The sequence below is a fragment of the Hyaena hyaena genome, unplaced genomic scaffold, assembly GCF_003009895.1.
Source record: "Hyaena hyaena isolate Hyena2069 unplaced genomic scaffold, ASM300989v1 scaffold_1268, whole genome shotgun sequence".
In the NCBI taxonomy this organism is placed as follows: Eukaryota; Metazoa; Chordata; class Mammalia; order Carnivora; family Hyaenidae; genus Hyaena; species Hyaena hyaena.
In genome coordinates, this window is record NW_024081901.1 from 215,668 (window position 1) to 240,291 (window position 24,624).

Here is a 24,624-nt window from a genome sequence, read left to right on the forward strand (position 1 = left end):
TAGTGAATATAAGAAAAGTCATTCTTCCATTATTTGAAAAACAACAGAATCATCTACTACTTGATTTTTGCTAATAATTTAACTCTAATTTTAAGTATTCCTCTCCTGGGCGCTTAAATTCAATTGTGGTGAGGATGCAGTAACAATCCAATTGAAAAACTGGGTGAACCATTTTTAAAATGTGCATACAAACCTAATTGTTTGATTAAATAGTATACATTTCTTTGGAGTTCTGTTCTGTATTAAGAGAGTAGGAAAAGTCTTTTTTGGACTGGGTTAAGTTGTTGAAACTTTCCTGTTCTACTAAAATCTTATCATCTAATATAAATAACCCTAGAGACAAATTTTGGTTTTGTTTTTTATCCTAGTACTTGAGAAGGTTTAATATCTGGGTCAAGATATTGTATGACTCTGAGAGTAATTTTTCCCTATTTTCTGTGCAAAAATGAAATGACATTTTTAAAAATTATCAGCAAAGGCAATTGAATATACATCTTTATTAGAATGCTGCAGTTAATGAAATTTGAGGGAAATTAAGGAAAGTATCAAATATGATATAATCTTAAATCTAGGAGAGAAAATAATGTATAAAAACTGACTCATGTAAACAATGAATATACATTGCTAAAGAAAGAATAGTTTCCTATCTGCCTCCAAAGGTTTAGACTTTATTCTAAACTGTAAACGCCTCTAGCTCACCCCTATATATGAACATTATTTTTATTCAAGAATGGCTAATACATTTTTGAGCATCTATCTTAACTGATTAAGGCTGTTTTGACACTAGTTCTAAAATTATATTCAGTATTAATAGTATATCATTATAAGTCTCATAACATATTAATATGAAACTTATTTGAGATAAGTGTCATATAAAAGTAAAACTTTAAACTTTATTATTTGATATTTTTAGGTTAGTATTTTCAATTATTTTACCCTTATTAGGCTGCTAGTTAAGCCAATATTTACTGGGATTATGATTTTTTCCTCTATCAATTCTGTTATAAGTAAAGAATGGCTGGTCAGAGGGAATTTGTATTGTACCGGATTGAGTTTGGATAGAGGATGATCTAGGAGAGTTGAGTTGAGTTGCCCATAGAGACGAATTGAAAGGAAGTGGTCCTATAATGGAGCCTTCTGTGTCCATTCTCTTTTCCTCTTCTGGTCACTGTGGCCACACATCCCCGATTGCTCAGTTAACAATAGGAATCATTAAACAAATGTGTACTAGGATGTTTGTGATCATTCTCCATCTATGGAGCAGACATATGTAAGTCCTATACATCTTATTCCTAAATAAATGGACAAGGCAAGACAGCTTATTTTAATGCTCTTCTATAGAATATTCATCAGTCATAAGAATAAACCTTGATGGGAGCACCTGGGTGACTCAGTCAGTTAAGCGTCTGACTTCGGCTCAGGTCATGATCTCACGGTTCCTGGGTTTGAGCCCTGCCTCAGACTCTGTGCTGACTGTTCAGAGCCTGGAGCCTCCTTCATATCCTGTGTCTCCCTTTCTCTCTGTTGTTCCCCTGCTCATGTTCTGTCTCTTTCAAGAATGAATAAACATTAACCAAAAAAAAAAAAAAGTAGGCCTTAAAGTGGATTTGGCTGTCTCTTATGCAAGCAAAACCTTGGTGATATTTGTTCACTTTTTAACAGAAAAGTTTGAGAATGAATGGGAATTATGAGGAAGATGTGCACAGTCATTTTTAATAGTGTGGGAATAGGAGTTGATAAGGTATGAAACAATTAGCTGAATGGCTTTGGGCTCATTACATAATTTTTATAACTTTTTAAAGATTATTTTACCATCTGTCAAGTAAGGATAATCATACTGACAGGATTGTTGTGAGGATTAAGTAAGGCAACATTATAAATTCCTTAGCACAATGCCTAGTATAGTAAGGGCTCAATAAATTGTTATTCAAAAATTTATATAATGTAACAATTGAAGTCAAGCAAACCAAGAATAAAAATTGAATCTCAGACTTTATAGACAAAATGTAATTTCTAAGCCATCACCATATGGCTATGTAATTATTCCCACAGAATCTCACAGAGTGAAATAACAAATATTTTTAAATCTTTAAATGTTGTTTTCCTCATAAGATTGTCATTTAAGAGAAGACCAGCAGAGTTTTCCAAACCAAAAATAAATACATAAAAAATAAATAAATAAATAAAATCATCCTTTAACTATTTTTTTCTTCAAATATTCAGTTTCAACTAAAATGCAGAATATTGCAGAAAGTATTTTCTTTTACCATGGTTTTTCTTCTAAGGAGTTTGTTCTTTAGCAATGAAGTATATTAACTAGTAATCATATACATATACATAAATATGTATGTACACACATATGTGTATGTTATATATACAATGTCTATGTTAGGTTTTTTATAAGGCCTTGAAGTAGAAGGAATTTTCAAAAATAATTATGAAATTCACTGCTTTTCTTGATATCGTGTTTTTATGCCAAAGTTATGAAACATTTCAGCTGTCTATAACAAGTCAGCAATGTATGATATAATAATCTATTTTCATTTCTTTGTATTTTTAGGCAAAGAATTTTCTATTTAAATCAGATAAGCATTTTCTAATGTTCTAGGACTTAATTCACTGGGCATATGGTGGTTTAATTCACCGATTCATCTCCCACCACACTTCCAGACCTGTCCTAATCACAGTCATTGTTTTCGTCTTCTAAACTGAACATCTGAGTCTGCATCTCTGCTTAAAAAACAAAAACAACCCTGTAATGTAATATCCAAGCTGCTACGGGAAAGGATTAAAATGCTGTAAACAGACTAAGGACACATCTTTTTGTATAATCTTTGAAATTGAACCAGATATTGCTAGTTAAAAGGATAATTTCCTTCTGCTTGCCTCCAAAGATTAGTACTATATTTCAAATAGTAAAAGAGAAAAATTCTTACCTTGCTACTTTTGATTAGGAAAGGCAATTGTGGGCAGATGACAGATCAGAAAAACCTCAATAAGTATTCTTTCTTCAGAGGTAATGGAACTTGGGACCTTTGAACCGATTACAGATGTTTTTCATTTTAAGTCTCTACTTCTTGGGTGTTGAATATTAGTTCAAAGCTGGATTGAAAATTAGAGATGTGCACAAATATCATACTGGCTCAAGCAGGTCCAAAATATTCCAGCAACTCATTGAGGCATTGAAAGCCATGTTTTCATCTCAGTCTGAGATTCTTAAGCTGCCAAGAAACTAGAGGGGGTGGGATTTTATCCCAAGATATCATTTATAACACAGATGCCAGAGTCAGCCACAGATGTCCCTGGCTAGTCCTGTGGAACTCCAGTCAACAGCTGGCTGCTTGTGCTGCCAAAACAATCCACAATATTTTGAGCTTCTGCCTTCATTTGGGCTTCCGGGCTTTGCAGAGAGACGGGAAACAAATAGTCATTCCACTTCCACTATTGTAATGAAAGCCATAAGATGCCATTGAACAATGATTTGCAGCTTGGAAGAAGGAAGATAAACTTTCAGTGATATAATCATGGTCACCAATAGCCCGTGAGCAAATAAGGAAAAAGAGTCCCCCTCTTGGAAGATATAGGCTTTTAAGATTCCAGATATCAGATATCATTTTTGTGTGGAAAAAAACATGCCTCCTTCTGTAGGCAGAGAGGAGAGCTTCACACACTCCACTCACCATTACGACCACTGTATGTGGTGAACCTGAATCTCCTAGGCCCTTAGGGTCCAGATGAATTTCTTTTTTAGGAAAGATTGATGCAGCAATTATAGTACCTTTGGGCATTCTTAACTTATTTACCCAGATTTGCTCTCATTATTTCTCATACATCCACCTTTAAATATCAGAAAGAGGGGTGCCTGGATGGCTCAGTCGGTTAAGTGGCTGACTTCAGCTCAGGTCATGATCTCACGGTTTGTAGGCTTGAGCCCCGCGTCGGGCTCTGTGCTGACAGCTAGCTCAGAGCCTGGAGGCTGTTTCAGATTCTGTGACTCCCTCTCTCTCTGACCCTCCCCTGCTCACACTGTCTCTCCCCCTCAAAAATAAATAAAACATTAAAAAAATTAAATATCAGAAAGAAAAAACCCATCAATATATGTGGTTTCGCCCTAGGTAACGTAGATCTGAAAATCTGGTGCATATAAGAACTAGGATTCCAACATAATCTGATCTATTATCACACAGTTAGCTTTACTTTTAAAATGTAATGGATTTATAAGAAATAATTAAAGGCATGCCAAAATTAGATCCCAGCCATCGCAATAGTTTGTAAGACCAATGAAGGTGCTTGTATTACTTCTAGCTCTACCGTCATTTACTGTGATATTGGTACAAAACATGTGTTTGATGAATCTTTATTGGCATAAAGAAGGAAGTAAGGAGGGAGAGAGAAAAGAAGAATGGAAGATCAAGGGTGGAATCTTTTTATGGGATGCCATTTAGAAACTAAAACTAACTGTACTTTTTGAAATTTCTAACATAATTATTTTACCTGCAGAAGACTTAGACAATTTTAATATAAAAGATAAAGATTACAATTCTTGATCCACTTGTTCCTATTTTTTTAATTTTTATTTAATTTTTATTTTTTTAAGTTTACTTATTTATTTTGAGAGAGACAGAGACAGCATGAGCAGGGGAGGGGTAGATAGATAGGGAGAGAGATAATCCAAAGCAGGCTCTGCCCTACCAGTGTAGAGTCTGATGGGGCCCAAACCCATGAAACCATAAGATCATGACCTGAGATGAAACTAAGAGTTGGATGCTTAACCGACTGAGCCACCTAGGCACCCCTACTTATTCCCATTAAAATAATTATTTTCCTGAGAGAAAAACAAATGCAGTAAAAACAATGTAAAATATCATCTGGGTATACAGAGTAAATCTCATAATATGGAATGATGACTAAAAATCCACAGGCCAGATGGCTTATAACAAGAAAGATAAAATAGTTATTATAGAGACTAGATTTATCAGCATAACATTATAGCCAGAAGCCACAGAATTGATGGCAGCAATAATACATTTAGAGAGGGGAAAATAGTTTTTTTAAATGTTGAAAGTTTATGATTCAAAAATAAGCTACAAATAATAATAATAATGTAGTTCATTCAAATTTTTATTTTAAGCAAATCATTTTTATTGATTACGTATTAATATATCAAGAAGCCTGTTTAAAAGATATGTGATCTGAACTGCAAATATATCCAGAGAATTGACTGGAACTTAGAGGTGTTAAGAGTGAGAATATAAATTGGCCTCTTAGACACAGAGCTAGCAAGAATCCAGGCTGCTGCTAGTGTTGGGGGGTGTCCTGGGATATGATTTAATGCATGAAGAAAATGTACTTTGAAGAGACAATGAAAAACTAGTCTCAAGAGGGATTTTATCTATAATTGCATTTTATGTGCTAGAATTACGAGACAAAGGCAAGGGCATTGACAGAGTGTTGAGTGAGCTGAGGGTAAAATCTGCCTATGACCAGAGTGGCCTTAGGAAGCCAGAGCTTGCCAAAACCACACACAGTATAGGATGCTACAGATGTACTAGTGTTTATGAATGATGCAATTGTGAGTGCTCAGCATCTCTTCAATAAGAAATTAAACTGAAACAATGTGGGGTGTCACGAGGAAAAAATGATTATGGCCATGATTACAATTGTTATATTTGAATTAGGAGATTTCTTTACATTGAGAAGCTGGGCAGATAGAAAGGTAATGGTGTGGAAGAGTGTGTGTGTGTAGAAAATTGGTGTACAGTAAGGCTAGTTGTGACAAACTTCAGCCAAACTGTTAAAGCCAATAAAAACTTGTTTTCCATGTGAGGGGGTGGGGGAGAATGTCTTTTCATGCCAAACCCTACAGAATAACCAAATTCTTGACTTTCAAGATGCTTGGACCCAAAGTTTCCCCATATGCTACTATATTAATGTCTTTGTGACTGAGATCTTAATACATTACTTTATTGACTAGACATTCAACAACACTGTAAAAATAAAATATAAGAGTCCTTACAGATAAGACTGACTCATACTAGAAATCTAGCTTTTATACAGAAGTCCCTTCAAATAGAAATTAGTGGGGATATTCTTCAGTGAGACATGACTTGCTTTACTTCCTGTTAGAATTGTCCATGTACATGAGCTTATTAGCCTATCTTGTGTAGGTGTGTGTATGCCTATGAAGAAAGGGATAAAGGGGGCTACTGGGTGGCTCAGTCGGTTCGGCATCCAACTTCGGCTCATGATCTTACAGTTGTAGGATTAAGCCCCGCATCCGGCTCTGTGCTGATAGCTCGCTCAGAGCCTGGAGCTTGTTTCAGATTCTGTGTCTCCCTCTTTCTCTGACCCTCTTCTGCTCACGCTGTCTCTCTCTCTCAGAAATAAATAAAAACGTTTTTTAAAAAAGATAAAAAAGAGAGGGATGAAATGTTATTTTTAAAAATCCATTGGGGGCGCCTGGGTGGCTCAGTCAGTTGAGCGTCCAACTTCGGCTCAGGTCATGATCTCACAGTTCGTGGGTTCAAGCCCCGCATCGGGCTCTGTGCTGACAGCTAGCTCGGAGGCCTGGAGCCTGCTTCAGATTCTGTATCTCCCTCTCTCTCTGACCCTCCCCTGTTCATGCTGTCTCTATCTCTCTCTCAGAAATAAATAAAATATTTTAAAAAAAATCCATTGAAGAAAAATTCTGAATCCATTTATATCTCTTAAATGTAATGTCAGGAACACATTAAAATGTAAATACTTCATTTTTAAACAGATGTTTCCCCCTCTGTGGCAGTGATGGCCTCTGGCCACCACAACGCAGAAGGCATTTGAGACCATAACAATACTGAAATGCCACATACTTTAGATTTATCCCATTGAATAATTTGTATGCCATTTGTATTTTTTTAATGTTTATTTATTTTTGTGTGTGAGAGAGAGAGAGTGCTAGTGAGGGAGGGGCAGAGAGAGACGGGAACACAGGATCTGAAGTGGGCTCTGTGCTGACAGCAGGAAGCCTGATGCAGGGCTCAAACTCACGAACTGCAAGATCATGACCTTAGCCAAAGTTGGGCACTCAATCGACTGAGCCATCCAGGCAACATTTGTATTTTTGAATGAACAGTGCATGCCGGCACAGTATTAGATTCTGTGGGGACATCAAAGAAAAGATTACTCTTGTCCCCACGGCGATAGAAGTTATACTGTACTTTTCTCAAATAAAAATGTAATGTAGCTCCTGAATTGGTCAACTTTCTTGGGAGAGTAGCATGTTTGTTTCTTTTTTCCCCTAAAGATCTCATAAAAGATTTTAACTCAGACCATCCCATCAAATAGAAGGATTCAGTGGAGGCTTCACATGATTTTGGGAATGAGGGAGGAAGTTGGGGGAAATACCAAAATCTCAGCACTTCATTGAGAGCAGGAAAGTGATGCCAGTTAAGATGTTGAAAGCCTGTAAACCTGGCATATGACAAAGGCAAGAACACATTTATTTGTGATTGCTCTTCAGTCCCATGACAAATTTCTGTTGCATTTGTACAGATCCTAATGGCTATTTTAGACCATTGATTTGAGAATTCAAATCATAGTCTCTCTTTTTATTTATTTGTTCAAATGTCTAAGGCAGAAGGTAGAGGTTAGAATAGGGGTTTATCCTTTTTAAATAATCTGTGAGCCAAGTTAAATGTGGATTTTTAGAGTAACCACTAACGTATATCAAGATAATGATTCTGGGTCTCATATAGTGGGAAAAAATTGATAAACTGCCTGTATATTAGCACAGAATGGAGTATAATATCCATTCCTGGACAGAAACTATCTTGTGGATATACATATTAACAAGACATCATGAGTACATTAAAACATTTGAAGGAGTTTAAGTAGAGGCATATAATAGGCATTTATTCCCTGAATTATCTTCAGCGTTCAACAAGGAGAGTAAGGGAAGATGAGTCTGGAAGAATGAGAATTTATAAAATTATGAGGAAATTTACTAAATTTTAGTAAAATTAGTATTACTAGGAAGGTAAGAAGCAAGGAAGAGACATAGCAATCAAGTAGGTATAGACTCCTCAGGGAGAAAAACATTGTCTGTATACACACACACACACACACACACACACACACACACACACTATACTTACACATTTCCTTATATTTGCATTTACGACATTTTCTGATTTTCAAAATTCAGCTTTGGCACCTGAGTATAACCTGAGATTTTTCTTTATTTCTTCCATCACTTAACATTTTCATTAAAATTTTTTTTAAATATATGTATATTTTTGAGAGAGAGATAGAGAGAGACAGAGCCTGAGCAGTGGAGGGAGAGAGAGACAGGGAAACACAGAATCTGAAGCTGACTCCAGACTCTGAGCTGTCAGCACAGAGCCCCATGTGGGGCTCAGACTCACAAACCGCAAGATCATGACCTGAGCCAAAGTTGGATGCTTAACCAATTGTGTCACCCAGGCACCTCTACATTTTCATTTTTAAAAACTGTAGCGATTGAAGTACAATTTGATAAAAAAATCTTTTTTCTAAAGTTGCACAGCCAAAAGCTGAAACCAAAAACTTCTGCAATATTTTCTCCAATAATTTTGCTCTAAATACTTGGGAAAATGAATTCTTCATTTGGATTAAAAATGGGGATGTTTCTGGGAATAAAGAGCCACTTGTTATTGTCTCCTGACCAAAATCAAACCAAGTAGTTTGAGACATACTAGTGTCCATAAGGACTGTTAAAAAAAAAAAAAAAGAAAAGAAAAGCCAGAATGGGCATAGTAGGAAATTCTCACAATGTATTTCTCTCAATAGAAAACTCTAAAATTAAATTGTTGTTATGATAATAGATCTGGTATAGTGAGTTGTTTCTTAACTCAGTATCTGCCTTAAATGACCATGTTGTTGAAGCTTTCGACCTGGAGATAATGGTGAGCTCTGCAATAATGTTTTATTCCTGAAAATTTAAAAAAACCCTCTGCTTCTTTTGACAGAAGATGCTTTTAGCTCAAACATATTTGTTTAAGGTATGTATGTATATATATAATTTAAATCAAATTTAGTTAACATATAGTGTAATAATGATTTCAGGAATAGAACTTAGTGATTCATCACTTATATAACCCAGTGCTCATCCCAACTAGTCCCCTCCTTAATGCCCACCACCCATTTAGCCCATACCCCCAATCCCCTCCCCTCCAGCAACCCTCAGTTTGTTCTCTATATTTAAAAGTCTCTTATGATTTGTCTCCTTCTCTGTTTTTATCTTATTTTTGCTTCCCTTCCCCTATTTTTGTCTGTTATGTTTCTTAAATTCCACATATGACTGAAATCATATGATATTTGGTCTTCCTCTAACTTATTTCACTTTGCATAATACCCTCTAGTTCCATCCATGCTATTGGCAATAGCAATAGCAAGCAAATGGCAAGCTTTCATTCTTTTTGATCACAAAGTAATATTCCATTGTGTATATATGTATATATTTTTTATTCATTTGTCAGTTGATGGGCATTTGGGCTCTTTCCATACTTTGGCTATTGTTGATAGTGCTGGTATAAACATTGGGATGCATGTACCCCTTCAAATCAGTACTCCTGTATCCTTTGGATAAATACCTAGTAGTGCAATTGCTGGGTTGTGGGGTAGTTCATTTTTTAATTTTTTGAGGAACCTCCATTCTGTTTTCCAGAGTGGCTGCACCAGTTTGCATTACCAGCAGCAGTACAAGAAATCTTCTTTCTCCACATCCCCGCCAACATCTGTTGTTCCCTCAGTTGTTAATGTTAGCCATTCTGACTGGGATGAGGTGGAATCTTATTGTGGTTTTGATTTGTATTTCCCTAATGATGAGTGATGTTTTAGCTCATACATATTAATTAGATTTTGTGATTATTTTTTTGTTTCCTGCTGAAATTTTATTCAGGAAAATATAAGATATTCATTTAATGGGTGATTTAGGTGAGGACAATTTACAGTTGCAGTATTTAAAATAAAAATTATTCCGAATCTATAAGGAACTCACCAAACTACACGCCCGAAAAACAAACAACCCAGTGAAGAAATGGGCAGAAGATATGAACAGACACTTCTCCAAAGAGGACATCCAGATGGCCAACAGACACATGAAACGATGCTCAGCATCCCTCCTCATCAGGGAAATACAAATCAAAACCACACTGAGATACCACCTCACGCCAGTCAGAGTGGCTAAAATGAGCCAATCAGAGGACTCTAGATGCTGGCGAGGATGTGGAGAAACGGGCACCCTCCTACACTGTTGATGGGAATGTCAACTGGTACAGCCCCTCTGGAAAACAGTGTGGAGGTTCCTCAGGAAACTAACAATCGAACTCCCCTAGGACCCAGCAATAGCACTGCTAGGAATTTACCCAAGGGATACAGAAATGCTGAGGCATAGGAGCACATGGACCTCAATGTTCATAGCAGCACTCTCCACAATAGCTAAACCATGGAAAGAGCCTAAGTGTCCATCAACAGATGAATGGATCAAGAAGATGTGGTTTATCTATACCATGGAATACTACATGGCAATGAGAAACAATGAAATCTGGCCATGTGTAGCAACATGGATGGACCTTGAGGGTGTTATGCTGAGCGAAATAAGTCAGGCAGAGAAGGACAAATATCATATGTTTGCACGTATAGGAGGATTAGGAGGAACTTGACGGAGGACCAAGGGGGAGAAGAAGGGGGGAAATGGTGGGGGAAAGGGAGAGAGGCAAACCATGAGAGACTCTTGAATGCTGACAAAAACTGAGGACTGATGGATGAGGGGGGGATGGGCATAGAGGAGGACACTTATGGGGATGAGCACTGAGTGTTATGTAGAAACTAATTTGACAATAAACTATTTGTAAAAAAAAAAATACAGGAACATAAAAAATAAATAAATAAATAAAATAAAATAAAATAAAATAAAAATTATTCCAAGCCTACTTTCACACTTCATTAGACTGGAGAAAAAGAGAAAACCATAAATTATACATATTTCATAGACACATTTAAAAGAATATAATACCAGAGATTCTTTATGATATCAGAAATCATGTTCCAAGAAAGGGCTTTTGGAATGGATTTTTGAAAGTCTTAAGCCCTAGAACATATGCATATTGTTCACGGTGAAGTGAGCTAATATTTGCTTTGAGGATCATGAGTGTACATAATTTAGCAATTGTTGCTTCTATCCAAGTTGGAGTGTAAGAAGGTAAAAGCCCTTCTTTTGGGTTAACTCTGAACTAGATCTGAACCATCATAACCATCATAACTTTTTAAAATAATTTTTTAAATGTTTTATTTATTTTTGAGAGATAGAGACAGCATGAGCAGGGGAGGGTCAGAGAGAGAAGGAGACACAGAATCTGAAGCAGGCTCCAGGCTCTGAGCTAGTTGTCCACACAGAGCCTGACATGGGGCTCAAACCTACAAACCATGAGTTCATGACCTGAGCTGGAGTTGGACACTTAACCGACTGAGCCACTCAGGCGCCCTATAACTTTTTGATGAATAGACTCACGAGGCTGGATTTAGCTTCCTCTGGTAACTGCATTTCTTTTCATCAGTACCACTCCTTCACCCTGGCCCTGCTCCCAACCCATGAAATGACTTTATGCAAATCCTTAATTGGGCACCACACTGAATTATTTCATTACATAATATTCCATTATTTTCTGTAGAATTTTTAAGAATATAAAGTTGATAAATAGAAGTTCTGTTTCCTGTTTCTAAAACAATACTATTCACAGGTGGATTTATTATGAAATTAATATAAAGCTTAAGCTTCAGATCCCTTTGCTCCTCCCTGGTAGAGGTCCTAGTAATATATTAATGTAGTTGAATAATTTTATAAATTAAAAAAATAATTTTAACTGCAGTTAGTTAAGGCCCATGGTCTATTATCACACTTCCTACTCATTATACTTTTCCTTTTCTCAGGTGGTATTATGTAATGGTATGTTAGGGTTACAGCTAAAGAGGAGGGTGAGTTTAGTGGGATATATTTATGTTTTATTGTTTACAATTATTGCTTGCTATCCTGGTGTAGGAATGGTGTCCAGAATTACTCCTACACTGACTGCGCTGATTTACCTGATTTTGTAAACCTAACGTGCTGGGCCAGACTTCTTATTGCAGTATGACAGTGGCCCTGGGCAACGGAAATACATGGTTAGCAGAAGAGAAACTGTTTTAGCTATATGACAGCAGAACTAATTTAGGGAACCATTTCCAATTATTGACACATTTTCTAATGAGTGCTATGATTCAAAGAATATTCAATATTTATCTCAATAAAACATAAAATCCTGTGAAAGTGTACAGTTTATATATGAAAGAAATGAGAAGATTTTCACATTTAACAATTACAATTAAATATTATCATTAACAAGCTATGAACTGAAACATTTCTAAATTATCAGTATTAAAATTAAATATAAAAATTCCCTTATTTTTTGCATTCAAATATAATTAATATGAATGTTATACAATATATGTATACAATATAATGATTCAACAGTTCTAAACATTATCCAGTGCTCATCATGATAAGTACTCTTAATGCACTTTACTTATTTCACCCGTCTCCCTCACCCACTTCCCCTCTGGTGACCATCAGTTCTCTATATTAAAAGTCTGGGTTTTGTTGTCTCTTTTTTTTTTTCTTTGTTCGTTTGTTACTCACATTTCACATATGGGTGAAATTATACAGTATTTGTCTTTCTCTGACTGACTTATTTCACTTAGCCTAATACCCTCTAGATTGACCCGTGTTGTTGAAAATGGCAAGATTTCATTCATTTTTAGTGTCAAGTAATATTTCATTATATGTATATACCACATCTTCTTTGTCCATTTATCTATCGATACACACTTGGATTGCTTCCATGTCTTGGCTGTTGTAAATAGTGATTCAATAAACATGGGGGTGCATGTATCTATTTGAAATTTTTATCCCAACCATGCTGGATAAAAGAGTTTTATGTCTCAAAGACTAAATTTTTCTTTGATTGTATTTAAAAAGAAAAATGAGGTATTATAATAACTACAATAAAGGATAGTAAGAGTGGAAAAGTTTGCTTGGAAGTTGATAGCAAGTGGTTTCTAATAGGAAAGTGTCTTGTGTGTGAAAAGTCTCCATTTTTACATGTGATTTAGTGATTCTTTTCTAGGAAACACTGGGTCAAAAATGTCACTTTACCCATTTTCATCTTCAGAAAAAGCAAGCATTGATCTTATTAGGATTATGGAAGAATATTTGAAAATAAAAATTAGAATCAAAGAAAAATGATGTAGTCAGAATAAATAGCAAAAAGCAACACTTAAGAAAAGTAAGAAAAAGTTGAGGAATAAATAAAACTTGGGGGGATATAAATGAAAGTACACATTTCTTACTTTTGGAACATAAAAGAGACAGAGAAGATGGTAGATAGAGAAAATAAAGAAAAGAGTAGCATTTTGAACAACTTCAGAGATTAAATGCAAGAGTCAGGAAAAATCAATAAGCCAGTAAAAACTACAGGGTCTTGAAGCACTGCAGTGTCTCCATCACTGAGATGTGTCAGAAATAACTTATTAGAGAACATGATCACTAGACCTATGTGTATACATGTCTTTTGTTGTCATTCTGTATCTTTTGACTTGGGGAATGATCCTGGAAACACAATGCTGGAGAAGAGTAAATGCATATGTAGTTCTAGATATTGAACAGTTTTCCTCCACAAAGGTTGAATAATTTTAGATTGTCACTGGCGATCTTTGAGAATGCCTCTTTCTCCTCAACCATACTGCATGCTGTCAAATTTTTTGGTGTTTGAATATCTGATAAGAATTTATATCTCATGGTAGTTTTAAACATTTCTCTTATAGTGAGCAAGGTTGATGATCTTTTAATATGATTAAGCACTATTGACATTTTATTTTATTGAAAGCTATATGTCTTATATCTCTTGATTATTTTATATCAGGTTATTGATTCTTGCCTATTTTTTGAGTTCTTTATGTAATAGAAGTGCTAATTTTTCTTCTATGATTTAAGGTGCAATATTTCCCATTAATTTGTTATATATATTAAACATTTATAATATATTAACATATATTATATTTTGCTCAATATATAAAACTTTATGTATTATATATGTTATAATATATATATTATTTTGCTTGTGGTAGGTTTTTTTTTACCAAGTAAACAATTTTTTATTTTTGTGTAGTTAAATTTAACTTTTATTTCCCTTATTGCTTCTAGATATTAAAATATAATTAAGACAATTTTGCCATTCAAGTTTCTAGAGAAATTCTTTACATATTCTTTTAGTACTTGTATGGTTATTTATTTAAAGGTTAAATATATGAATCATTTGGAATGTATCCTGGGGTCTAAGATGAGAAATAGATCCAGTGTTTTTTTTCTTTTTGGTTATTTGCAAGCCATTTCTTTAAAAAAGTCTTTTCCTTAATAATTGGAGAAGCCACCCTTACCACATGTGAACTTTTCTTTTTAAAAATTTTTTAAATGTTTTATTTATTTCTGAGAGAGAGAGAGAGAGAGAGGCAGCATGAGCAAGGGAGGGTCAGAGAGAGAGGGAGATACAGAATCCGAAGCAGGCTCCAGGCTCTGAGCTAGCTGTCAGCACAGAGCCAGATGCTGAGCTCAAACCCACAAACCGTGAGATCATGATCTGAGCCAAAGTCGGAGGCTCAATCAACTGAGCCACCCAGGCGCCCCTCATATGTGAAATTTTCATATGCAGTTGGGTTTATTTTTACCGTTTTCTATTCTGTTCTATGGTTCTTTCCTTATATTCAAGTACCAGTACTGCACTCTTTTAATTATCAAGACTTTGCATTCTGTTTAATGTTTGATGAAGGTACCCTGTTATCATTTTTTTCTTTTTCAAAGGTTTTCAGGCTATCCTAGCTTAACTTTCTTTCAAAAAAACCTAAATCACATTAATTTTTACATTAAAAATATTAGTGTCTTTCTTAACTTCCAAAGATGACCATAACTAAATTCCATAAACTAGATAACTTGTTTATTATATCATAATTCGTATCTTTCTTAAATTCCAAAGATTGTCATAACTAAATTCCATAAACTGGATAACTTATTATATCATAATTCTGGAAGTGGAAGTCCAAAAATCAAGGTGTAGGTAGATCTATACTTCCTTTAAAGCCCCTATGGGAACATCCTTCCTTGTATCTTCCTAGTTTCTGGTGTTTGACAGAAACTTTGCAATCCTTCGTAGTCCTTGATTTTGTAGGCTCATCACTGCAATCTCTGCCTGTCATCATGTGGCTGCCTTCCTGTGTGTCCCTGTCTTCTCTAGACACCAGTCATTGGATTAGGAACCCACCTTGAACACTACATCTCCAAACACTGTATTTCCAAATAAGGTCATACTCATTCACAGGTTCCAGATGTTAGGACTTTTTAGAGGACATACTTTAGCCCATAATAGTATCTTGATGATGTTGTCCTACTATCTCTGAAAATGGATTGCCAATTTATTCACTTATTTCACTCTTAGAAATGGAGTCCCCTACGATATCTTCTAATGTTTTTTATATGAATGAAGCTTTTTGAGTTTTGCATGTTGATTTATAGCTTGCCATGTTAAATGATCCAACTATTTGTAGTAAAATGAATGTATACAACTGTAGGGTTGAAGTATCTTATTGTTGCAAAATATTATTTTGCTTTCTGCATTGCAGTTGTAAAATCTCTCTTCCTTTCTTTTCTCTAATTGCACTTGCAGATACCGTCAACACAATGTTTAACATTAGTGAAGATATTGGGCAAACTTTCTTTTTTCCAGACTTCATATTTTTTCATGACGATGCTAGATGTTGCAATAAGGTGTGTGGGTGTGTGCATGTGTCTGTATGTAAAATATTTGTATGGTGAGCATTGCTATACTTTTCATTGTCAGAGTTGGAGAACTATGTTATATTCATCACAAAAAGGAAATTTGAATATTTTTTCTTTTTCTGTGATCTAGAACAATTAGCATCTGATATAAAAGTATTTCTTAACAATAAGTTATTATAAAACCACCTGGGCCTGATGCTGTTACTTGGGGTAGCTCTTTAACTACTTTCTCTGTTTTCTGTTGTCATTCCTCCATTCAAAATTTTGTCTCTATCAGAGTCAATTTTGGAAGGTATTTTTGTATAAAAATAGCAATTTCTTCCATTACCAACTTTATTTGAATGGAATTGCATAAAATATGAAAATATATTCCATCTTAACAATATTAAGTCTTCCAATGCATCTGAACATAGAGTGGTTTTCAACTTATATAGGTCTTATTTAATTACATTCAACATTATTTTTGAGTTTTGGTATATACACCTTATACATCTTTAATTAAATTTAAGTATTATTTTGGTGCTCAGGTGAATAGAATTGTTTTCTTAGCTGCATTTCTTATTCATTCTTAGAGCATAGAAATAGATTTTTGTATATGGATCTCATATCCTGCAATTTTGCTAAATTCATTGATTAGTTCTGGGATTATTTTTTATTCTTCAAGATTTTCTTTTATTTTCTTTCCTTTTTTTTTTTTTTGTTACGTTAGAGAGAGTATATGAGTGGGGAGAGGGGCAGGGGGAAAAGATAGAGAGAAAGAGAGAGAGAGGATCTTAAGTAGGCTCCACGCCGATGCAGAGCTTGACATGGACTTGGATTCCACAACCCTGGGATCATGACTTCTCTGAAATCAAGAGTCAGTGCTTAGCTGACTGATCCACCCTGGTGTCCCTATTATTTAAGACTTCCTATAAATAACATCATGTCATCTGTGAATACAGATAATTTTGCTTTTTCCTCTCCAATTTGAATGCCTTTTATTTCTCTTTTGCCTAACTGCTGTGTCTAGAACCTCCAGGTCAGAATGGATATCTTGCTTTCTTCCTAATTGTAAAAAGAAATAATTCACCTTTTCACCATTAAATATAATGTTAGCTATGGATTTTTCATAGATAACAATCAGGGTGAGGACTTTCCTTCACTCTCATATTTTTAAAGTGTTTTTTACAATTGAGGGTATTAGATTTTGACAAATGCTTTTTCTACTATATTGTCCTTTATTCTATTAATTGGGTGATTGCACTGATATTCATGTATTAAACCAATCTTACGTTCCAGCAAAAAAAATTCCACTTGCTCATGGTAAATAATCCTTTTAATATGTTGGTGAATTGGGTTTGCTATTATTTTGTTGAGCCTTTTTGCATTTATATTCATAAGGAATATTGGTCTGTAGTTTTCCTGTGAACATTTTGTCTAGTTTTGATGTCAGTGTAACACTAATTACAAAGTAAGTTAGGAAATGTTAACCTTTTCTAATTTTTGGAAAACTTTAGGTAAGACTGGTGTTAATTTTTTAAAAACTTTTTGATAGAATTCACCCATGAAGCTATTTGGGTGTTGGATTTTATTGTGGGAAGTTTTTGTATTAATGTTCTTTTGCTGCTATGATCACAAATTTAGTGGCTATAAAACCACAACTTTGTTACCTTACAGTCTGTATATTAGAAATCCAGCACAGGTTTTGCAGAGTTACAATCAAGGTGTTGCCAGTGCTGCTCCCCTTCTACCAGCACTGGAGGTTCTGGGAATTCAGAATTCATTTCCTTGTCTTTTCCAGCTTCCAGAGGGCACCTGCATTCCTTGGCTCCTGGCCCTCTTCATCCATCTTCAAGACGAGCAAAATTGTACGTTTCTGATTATTCTTCCATAGTCACATCTTGCTGTAACTCCAACTCAGCTGGAAATGTTCTTTTTTTTTTTGTTTTGTTTTGTTTTTGTTTTTGCATTTAAGGACCTGCATAACGCGATTAGAAACCACTGATTGGTGGAATAATCTTCCCATCTCAAATTCCTTAACTTAATCATGCATGCAAAGTCTCTTTTTTCCATGTAGCACAACATATTTACAGGCTGCAGCATTTAAGACATGGGAATTTTGGGGGGGTGGTGCATAATTCTGCCTACCACATTTTAAAATTATTTAATTTCTTTAAATGTTATAGGTCTATTCAGATTTTCTATGTATTTCTGAATCTGGGTAATTTTTGTCTTTCTAGAAATTTGTACATTTGATATAGATTATCTAATTTTTTGACATTTCATGTTATTTTATGATAGTTTTAAAATCTTTGAGATTGGTGATGATGCCCTCTCTTTCATTTCTATTTTAATAAATTGAGTCTTATCCCTGCCTCCATCCTTCTCTCTCACTTGTTTTTTCTCTCTCATAAAATTTCTTGAGCAGTCAATCTGAAACCTTATGAATTTTGGTGATCTTTAAAAAAAAACTTCTGTCTTCATTGAATCTCTCTATTGTTTTTCTACCTCTATTTCTTGTATTTATATTCTGATCTTTATTGTTTCCTTTGTTTTTCTTGATATAGGTTTAGCTTGCTTTTCTTTTAGTTCTTAATGTGTTATGCCCAGATCACGATCTCCCCAAAATCCCAAGACCACCAAGGAGTCCGAGTCACGTATGCAAAAGCAAAGGGCTTTATTACGGGCTTAAACTTGGACTCCCAGACTTCACCAGCGTATGGATCTGTGCTGAGAGCCTTGAACAAGGGCAGAGTAGGGTTTTTATGGGGTTTGAGACGGGGGAGTTACAGAAGTTGTGACATGGGAACAGTGATCCAATCATAATTATTCAACATCATTGACAGCGGGTTTGACCATACACATTGTCTAGAGTGTTCGTTACTTTTGGCGAGATCCAGTTACAACATTTAGAGTACCTTTTAAATTCAACCAATCACAGGGCAAGCCTAGGGTCTTGTTCGGGACTAACAGGTTAACTTTAACTTTAGGTAACAGAGTCCTATCTATAGTTTCTATCTCCAGGCCTCTCCCTTAGTAATGTGGAGGGTGGTCGCTGGACTTTCCTGATTGGGTGTTGCAAGGGTGGTTTCTCCTGCCTTGGGCAATGTGTAACTGCCTGATAGTTTCGGGGAAGCTGAAACTCAGGCCTTCTAGTTCAGAGGGGAAACTTAAAGCCTGTCATGGAGTCAGTTTGGTTTAGGCGTTTAGACTTGTGGCCTTACAAATGAAGTTTAGGTTAACAATTTGAGATATTTTCTTTCTTTTAAGGTAGAGATTTATAGCCACAATTTCCCTTCAGGAAATATTTCAGTTGATATAAAAACGAAAAAACCAAAACCAAAACCAAAACCAAACCAAACCAAACAAAACCAAACAAAACAAAACCACATGGTTTTATTACTGTTGTTTTGTTTTATGGTGGAAAATTTTGTATTTAGATTTAGTCAGCTGGATGCTCCTGGGAGCCGCACATGCCTCACTGGATGACAGTCACAGCGAGGAAATGGTAGCGATTGCACAGCTCCTGCCATGAGAAATGAAAACTGGTATCTCCTTCTGCTACTACTGGCTCATGTTGGAAATGAGCCTGCTGGTATTGACCAGGCCTCACAATATTCCAGATCAGACCGATATTCCCCAGACAGATTGCTCATAAGGAAAAGCATTCCCCTGCCTTTTCCAAAGAGATTTCAGATGAAAACATTGTGGATGATTGTTAAAAGGCTCTTCCTAAGGGCCTTTCACATCCAAGACTTACATAATGAAAGGGGCTTGAGTCTGGCCCTGAGACAAAGAGCCTAATTTAGAGTTAAGGGCAAATATCCACCCCCACCCATTTGTTTCTGCTTGGAGCATTTTCTGGCCTTGTATATGCTGATTGTTCCCTGTGAAGGAAACTATTGAGGAACTTCTTCTTTTGTGATTATGACTGCAGAGGTGTTCCCTGAAAGACCTGTTTTTCTTGATACTTCCATCTTAAACAAACAAGCTATTGACCCCTTCCCACAGAGAAGTAACTTCACCCTTTTTATGCTGAAAACTTTGTCTGGTATGCTAAAGACGCCTTCCTTCCCCATAGGATAGGCATCTAAATCACCTACCTCAATCACCATTGTAAACATTATGCTTGAGTCTTCTACAAATCTATGTTCTGGGAAATTCTTACATATCAAAGAAGTTTGTTATCAGAAATCATTGTCTAAGGCAAATGCCACTTCTGTGCAGTCCCCCAAACACTTAATGATAAAATAAAGTTGAGCCCCAGTCAGAGCAGAGATACCTGCCTGGTGATCAGAAAGAATCTCGGGGCTCTCTCACTGTCTCTCTCGCTGACACTGTCCATCCTTCAGGGACCCCTGGACCTGCCAGAGCCAGCCTCCCGCAGGATGCAGTTTAAATGATCTTGATTTTGTTGGCAAGATCTGACTCATCATGGTGAGAAGCCAGTGAAACATATGCCTTCTTTCCATTGGGCCTTATCAGGGTGTTGACTTTGTCCTTGTCAATCTCATAGAGCTTCTTCACAGCCTGTTTGACTTGATGTTTCTTGGCCATGACATCCAGAGTGAACACAAGTGTATTGTCTTCTGTTTTTTTCATGGCTGACTCGGTAGTCAATGGGATCTTGATTACAGCATAACAGTCAAATTTGTTTCTCCTGGGGGTGCTCTTTTGAGGATATTTGGACTGCCTTCTGAAATGCAGTGTCTTGGGCCATGGGAAGGTGAGTGATGCATGAATTTGTATTCACTTATTTATTTATTTTTGGTGACTATGGAGTCCTTTTAGCACCACTTTCTTGACCTTCAAAACTTTAACTTTGGCTTTGGCTTTGGGAGAGGTAGAGACCTTCTTTGCTTTGGGACCATCTTCATGAAAGGGATTTCAAATATCATAAGTTTTAATGTATTTTTGTTTTTAGTCATAGCAAAATGTTACCTAATTTCCCTTGTGATTTCTTCTTTGACCTATTTGTTATCTTTAAGTGTGTTAATTTTTAGTATTTGTGAACTCTACAATTTCCTTCTCTTATTAATATATAATTATACTGTTGTCAGAAAAGATATTTTGTATGATTTCAATCCTTTGAAATTTCTTGAGTCTTATTTTATGTACTAGCATAGGATCTATCCTAGAGAATGTTCCATGTACACCTGAAAAGAATGTGTATTCTAGTGCTCTTGAGTGGATGTCTTATTTTTAGTTGGTTTATAGTGTTGTTCAAATTTTCTATTTTCTTATTGTCAAGTGTTAATCTTATGGAGGATCCATTTGTTGTGACAAGTCACATATGACAAAGATCACTGTTTTTGCTGAGATTCAGCCATTTCCCTTAAATGAGTGGTCCTGGAATTATGCAATCTTTTGTTAATTTCTAGAGTTGTGAAAGTGTTTCTTTTCATAATTTTTTCAGTGTTCTTCCTTGTTAATGGAGGAGTGTGTGTGTGTGTGTGTGTGTGTGTGTGTGTAAATACTTCTTTTGGACATTGTCTATTTCTTTCTTACTGTCACCAATATTGAGTCTTGGCCAGTCCCTTGTTGCTTGGCCTTATTTTTGTCCTGGCCTGTCCCTTGTCCTTTACTATCTTCATGACTTTAGCAAATTCTCAAGTTCTGTTTCAGAATCTCTATTTGTAAAAGGGGTACATTAATACCCACTCATATAACTCTTGTGAAGACAGTACATCAAAATTAATAAAGTACCTGAATGGAGTTCATGCCATGGAAATGATGCTTTTAGATGTCACTAGTTAAATGGATTCCTCTCTTTCCCATTAGAGGGATGATACAGAAGTTTCTTTCTGTCCATATTTCCAGACTACTCAGATGGTTCAGTGATGCTTATTTCAGTGTATAGTGAAAGGCACATGTGGTGGTTGATCTTTTTCTCACACTTGTGAAATCTTGTGCTGAATCACTGGTTATGTTTAGGTGGATATTTACTTGTCCCATTCACTGTGGAAGCTACTGATGACACAGTTGTGAGAATTTACAGGTTTTACCAAATGGAAAACAATTTATTGATTTTTATTCAGGATTCACAGTTTTTTTAAGTGCATTCCGCTTTCTATGATTTCTTTTATTTGTCAGAACATTTTGGCAGTTGGAAATAATCTGCTAATATTCATTCCTAAATTACCTTATATGTCTGGTAGATTAGCTTTGGTCTTTTATAATTAAGGTTTGTCAGGATTCTTGTTACACATGCAAAACTTGATCATTTGTAATTTTCAGTGACAGTTCCCCCCTTCCTATTTTCCTACTCTCCCTTAAGTATAAAGTTTACAATAGGGAATTCTGTCTTTCATTGTAGAAGTCAGAGCAACTCCATCAACTCTCTTGTAGAAAGAATATATGCACTTGATTTGGACTTGCTTTCCAGAACATTTATGTCTGGAATTCAATTTGTAGCAGCTGAGGCAAAATCAAACTGCTGGTTAAAATCTGTCCATTTGTGGACTCAGCAGCAGTTTGCCGAGTGGTGGTGGAAGCATTGTTTTGGGTAATTATTGGTTTGGGCCTTCTAGAACTGCTTCAGTTTCTGCTCATTTTCCAAAATGTTTCTTTTTCATTAACATAGCTATAATTGGTCCCTATTTCATAGAACTAAGAATCCTATTAGATCACAAGATTTGCATAATCTGGCCCAACCTTCTTGGTAGCTTCATCATTTTGCCTGCTGTTCTAGCTGAAGTACTCTGCCTCAGCCACACTGAACTTCATGCTATTGTTGTAAGTGGTAAGTTCACAGTTTTGAATTACATCTGTATTAGTTTTATGTTATTAACAACAAATTACCATAAATTTAATGGTTTAACCAATGATCTTTTTTATTACAGTTCTGTAGTCAAAGGTCTGATCCAGATATTACTGCACTAAAAGATCTAAATAAAACAAAGATGTTAAGAGGGTTCTTCTCCTTTCTTGAGGCTCTGAGGAATGATCTATTTCCTTGTTCGTTTGAATTACTGGGAGGATTCAGTCTCTAGTGATTGTAGGATTGAGGTCCCTGTTTTCCTACTGGCTATAAACTGAAGGTCATTCTCATCTTCTACAAGGTCACAGAATTCTTTGGTTAATAGTCCCCCCGTCCATCTTCAAAGCCAGTTATGGCAGGTCAAGTAATTGTCATGTGTCATCTTTCTGAGTTATCTTACATCATTATCTCTTTCTTTGACCACAGCCAGAAAAGAGTCTTTTAGTCTGTTACGACTATGTGATTCTATGTACATGTAATACAGGATAATCTCCTCATTATCAAAGGCCATATTCTTAATTACATCTGCACAGTCCCTTTTGCCATATAAGTTAACATATTCACAAAGCTCTAGGCATTAGGTGATGGATTTTGAGGGACCATTATTCTACCTAGTACAGTCCACTCTTTGGCCTCAAAAGATTCACATTTTTCCCATGTATGAAATACATACAAATCCAACCCAATATCCCCCCAAAGTCTTAATGCATTGTAGCATCAACTCTAAGCCCAAAGTCTTACCTAAACCTTATAAGCTGAAAAATCTCAAATAATCATTATCTATATCATCCAAATTAGGTATATGTGAGGCTATGATAATCTATCTTTGGCATATTTTCTTCCCATCTGTGGACATGTGAAACTAAAGAACAAATTATCTGCTCCCATAATATATGGTGGGACAGGTATAGCATAATATTTACAGATATCCTAGTTCAAAAAGGGATAAATTGAAAGAGGAAGCAGTCACCAGTCCCAAGAAATTTTGAAACTCAGTCTGGCAAACTCCATTAAATTGCAAGACCTGGGGATAATCCTTGATAGTTTGTGGCTCTATCCTCTAGGCTCTACCCTCTGAGTCATTCTTATTTCTTTCATTAAAGACAGCAAGTATTGGCAGCTGAGTGTTTTATCAGCCTGTTTCCTGCCCTTAGTATTTGGAAGGGAGGGTGGTGTGGTACACAGATATGGCCTTCTCTTGTTTGGTACTTCTTGTCCCTGATGCTCCAAGCTGGTGGTGTCTCTGCTTGTATAAAGTACTTAAGAACCTTGTGAGTGTCCTGTATATGCCACTGAGATTTATGTCATTAGCAGGAGGATTATCCATAGATCATTCCTAGATAACCTTATCCCTATTTTTGGCTTTTGCTGAGATGGGTGAAGGATAATGCCCTTAAGCTGCCCAGATCCTTTCCTAGGTTTAAATGAGATCTGTGATCCAGACTTTTAGTCTGTTCAAAGAGCCTTTCGTGTAAAGGCTCCTTGATCTTTCTGAGGCAAAAGGTTGTAAAGACACACCCCTGGGTTTTTTTGTTTTGTTTCTGTTTTTGCTTTTTTGTTTGTTTTGTTTTGTTTATTTTTGTCTAGAGCATGCTTCCCAATAGTGAATCTCTTAATTTTAGCATTTTTTTTGCAATCCAGATACTCTGAAAATGTCTCGAATCCTGAAGTTCTTGTTCCTATTCATTTAACATCACCCCCACAAATTCTCACATTTTTACTAAAAGCCTCAAGAAAATCATCTAACACTTGCTTAGACATTACCTCAGCTAAATATCCAAGTTCAAAAATTGTTTTCCATGTAACTGCAGGACACTAAGCTTTCTGCCACTGTATAACAAAGGATCACCTTTCCTCTAGTTTCTAGAAACATGCTTCTCATTTCCTTCTAAGCCAGCACTGGAATTACCTTCTGGGTTGATATTTCTAACAGTTCATTCATGATGATTCGTATATTCCCTAAGGCAATTTAGATTTCCCCTACAATGCTCCTTACTTCAAGGCT

At 35.8% G+C, this 24,624-nt stretch overlaps 1 protein-coding gene across 1 annotated transcript; it reads right to left on the minus strand.

Annotated features, from left to right (window-relative positions):
• Window positions 1–20,254: 20,254 nt before the first annotated feature.
• LOC120224846 (60S ribosomal protein L23a-like) lies at window positions 20,255–23,130 on the minus strand. Its single transcript, XM_039223091.1, is given in 2 exon segments — window positions 20,255–20,730; window positions 23,073–23,130. Coding segments are annotated over 2 exon segments (534 nt in total).
• Window positions 23,131–24,624: the final 1,494 nt, after the last annotated feature.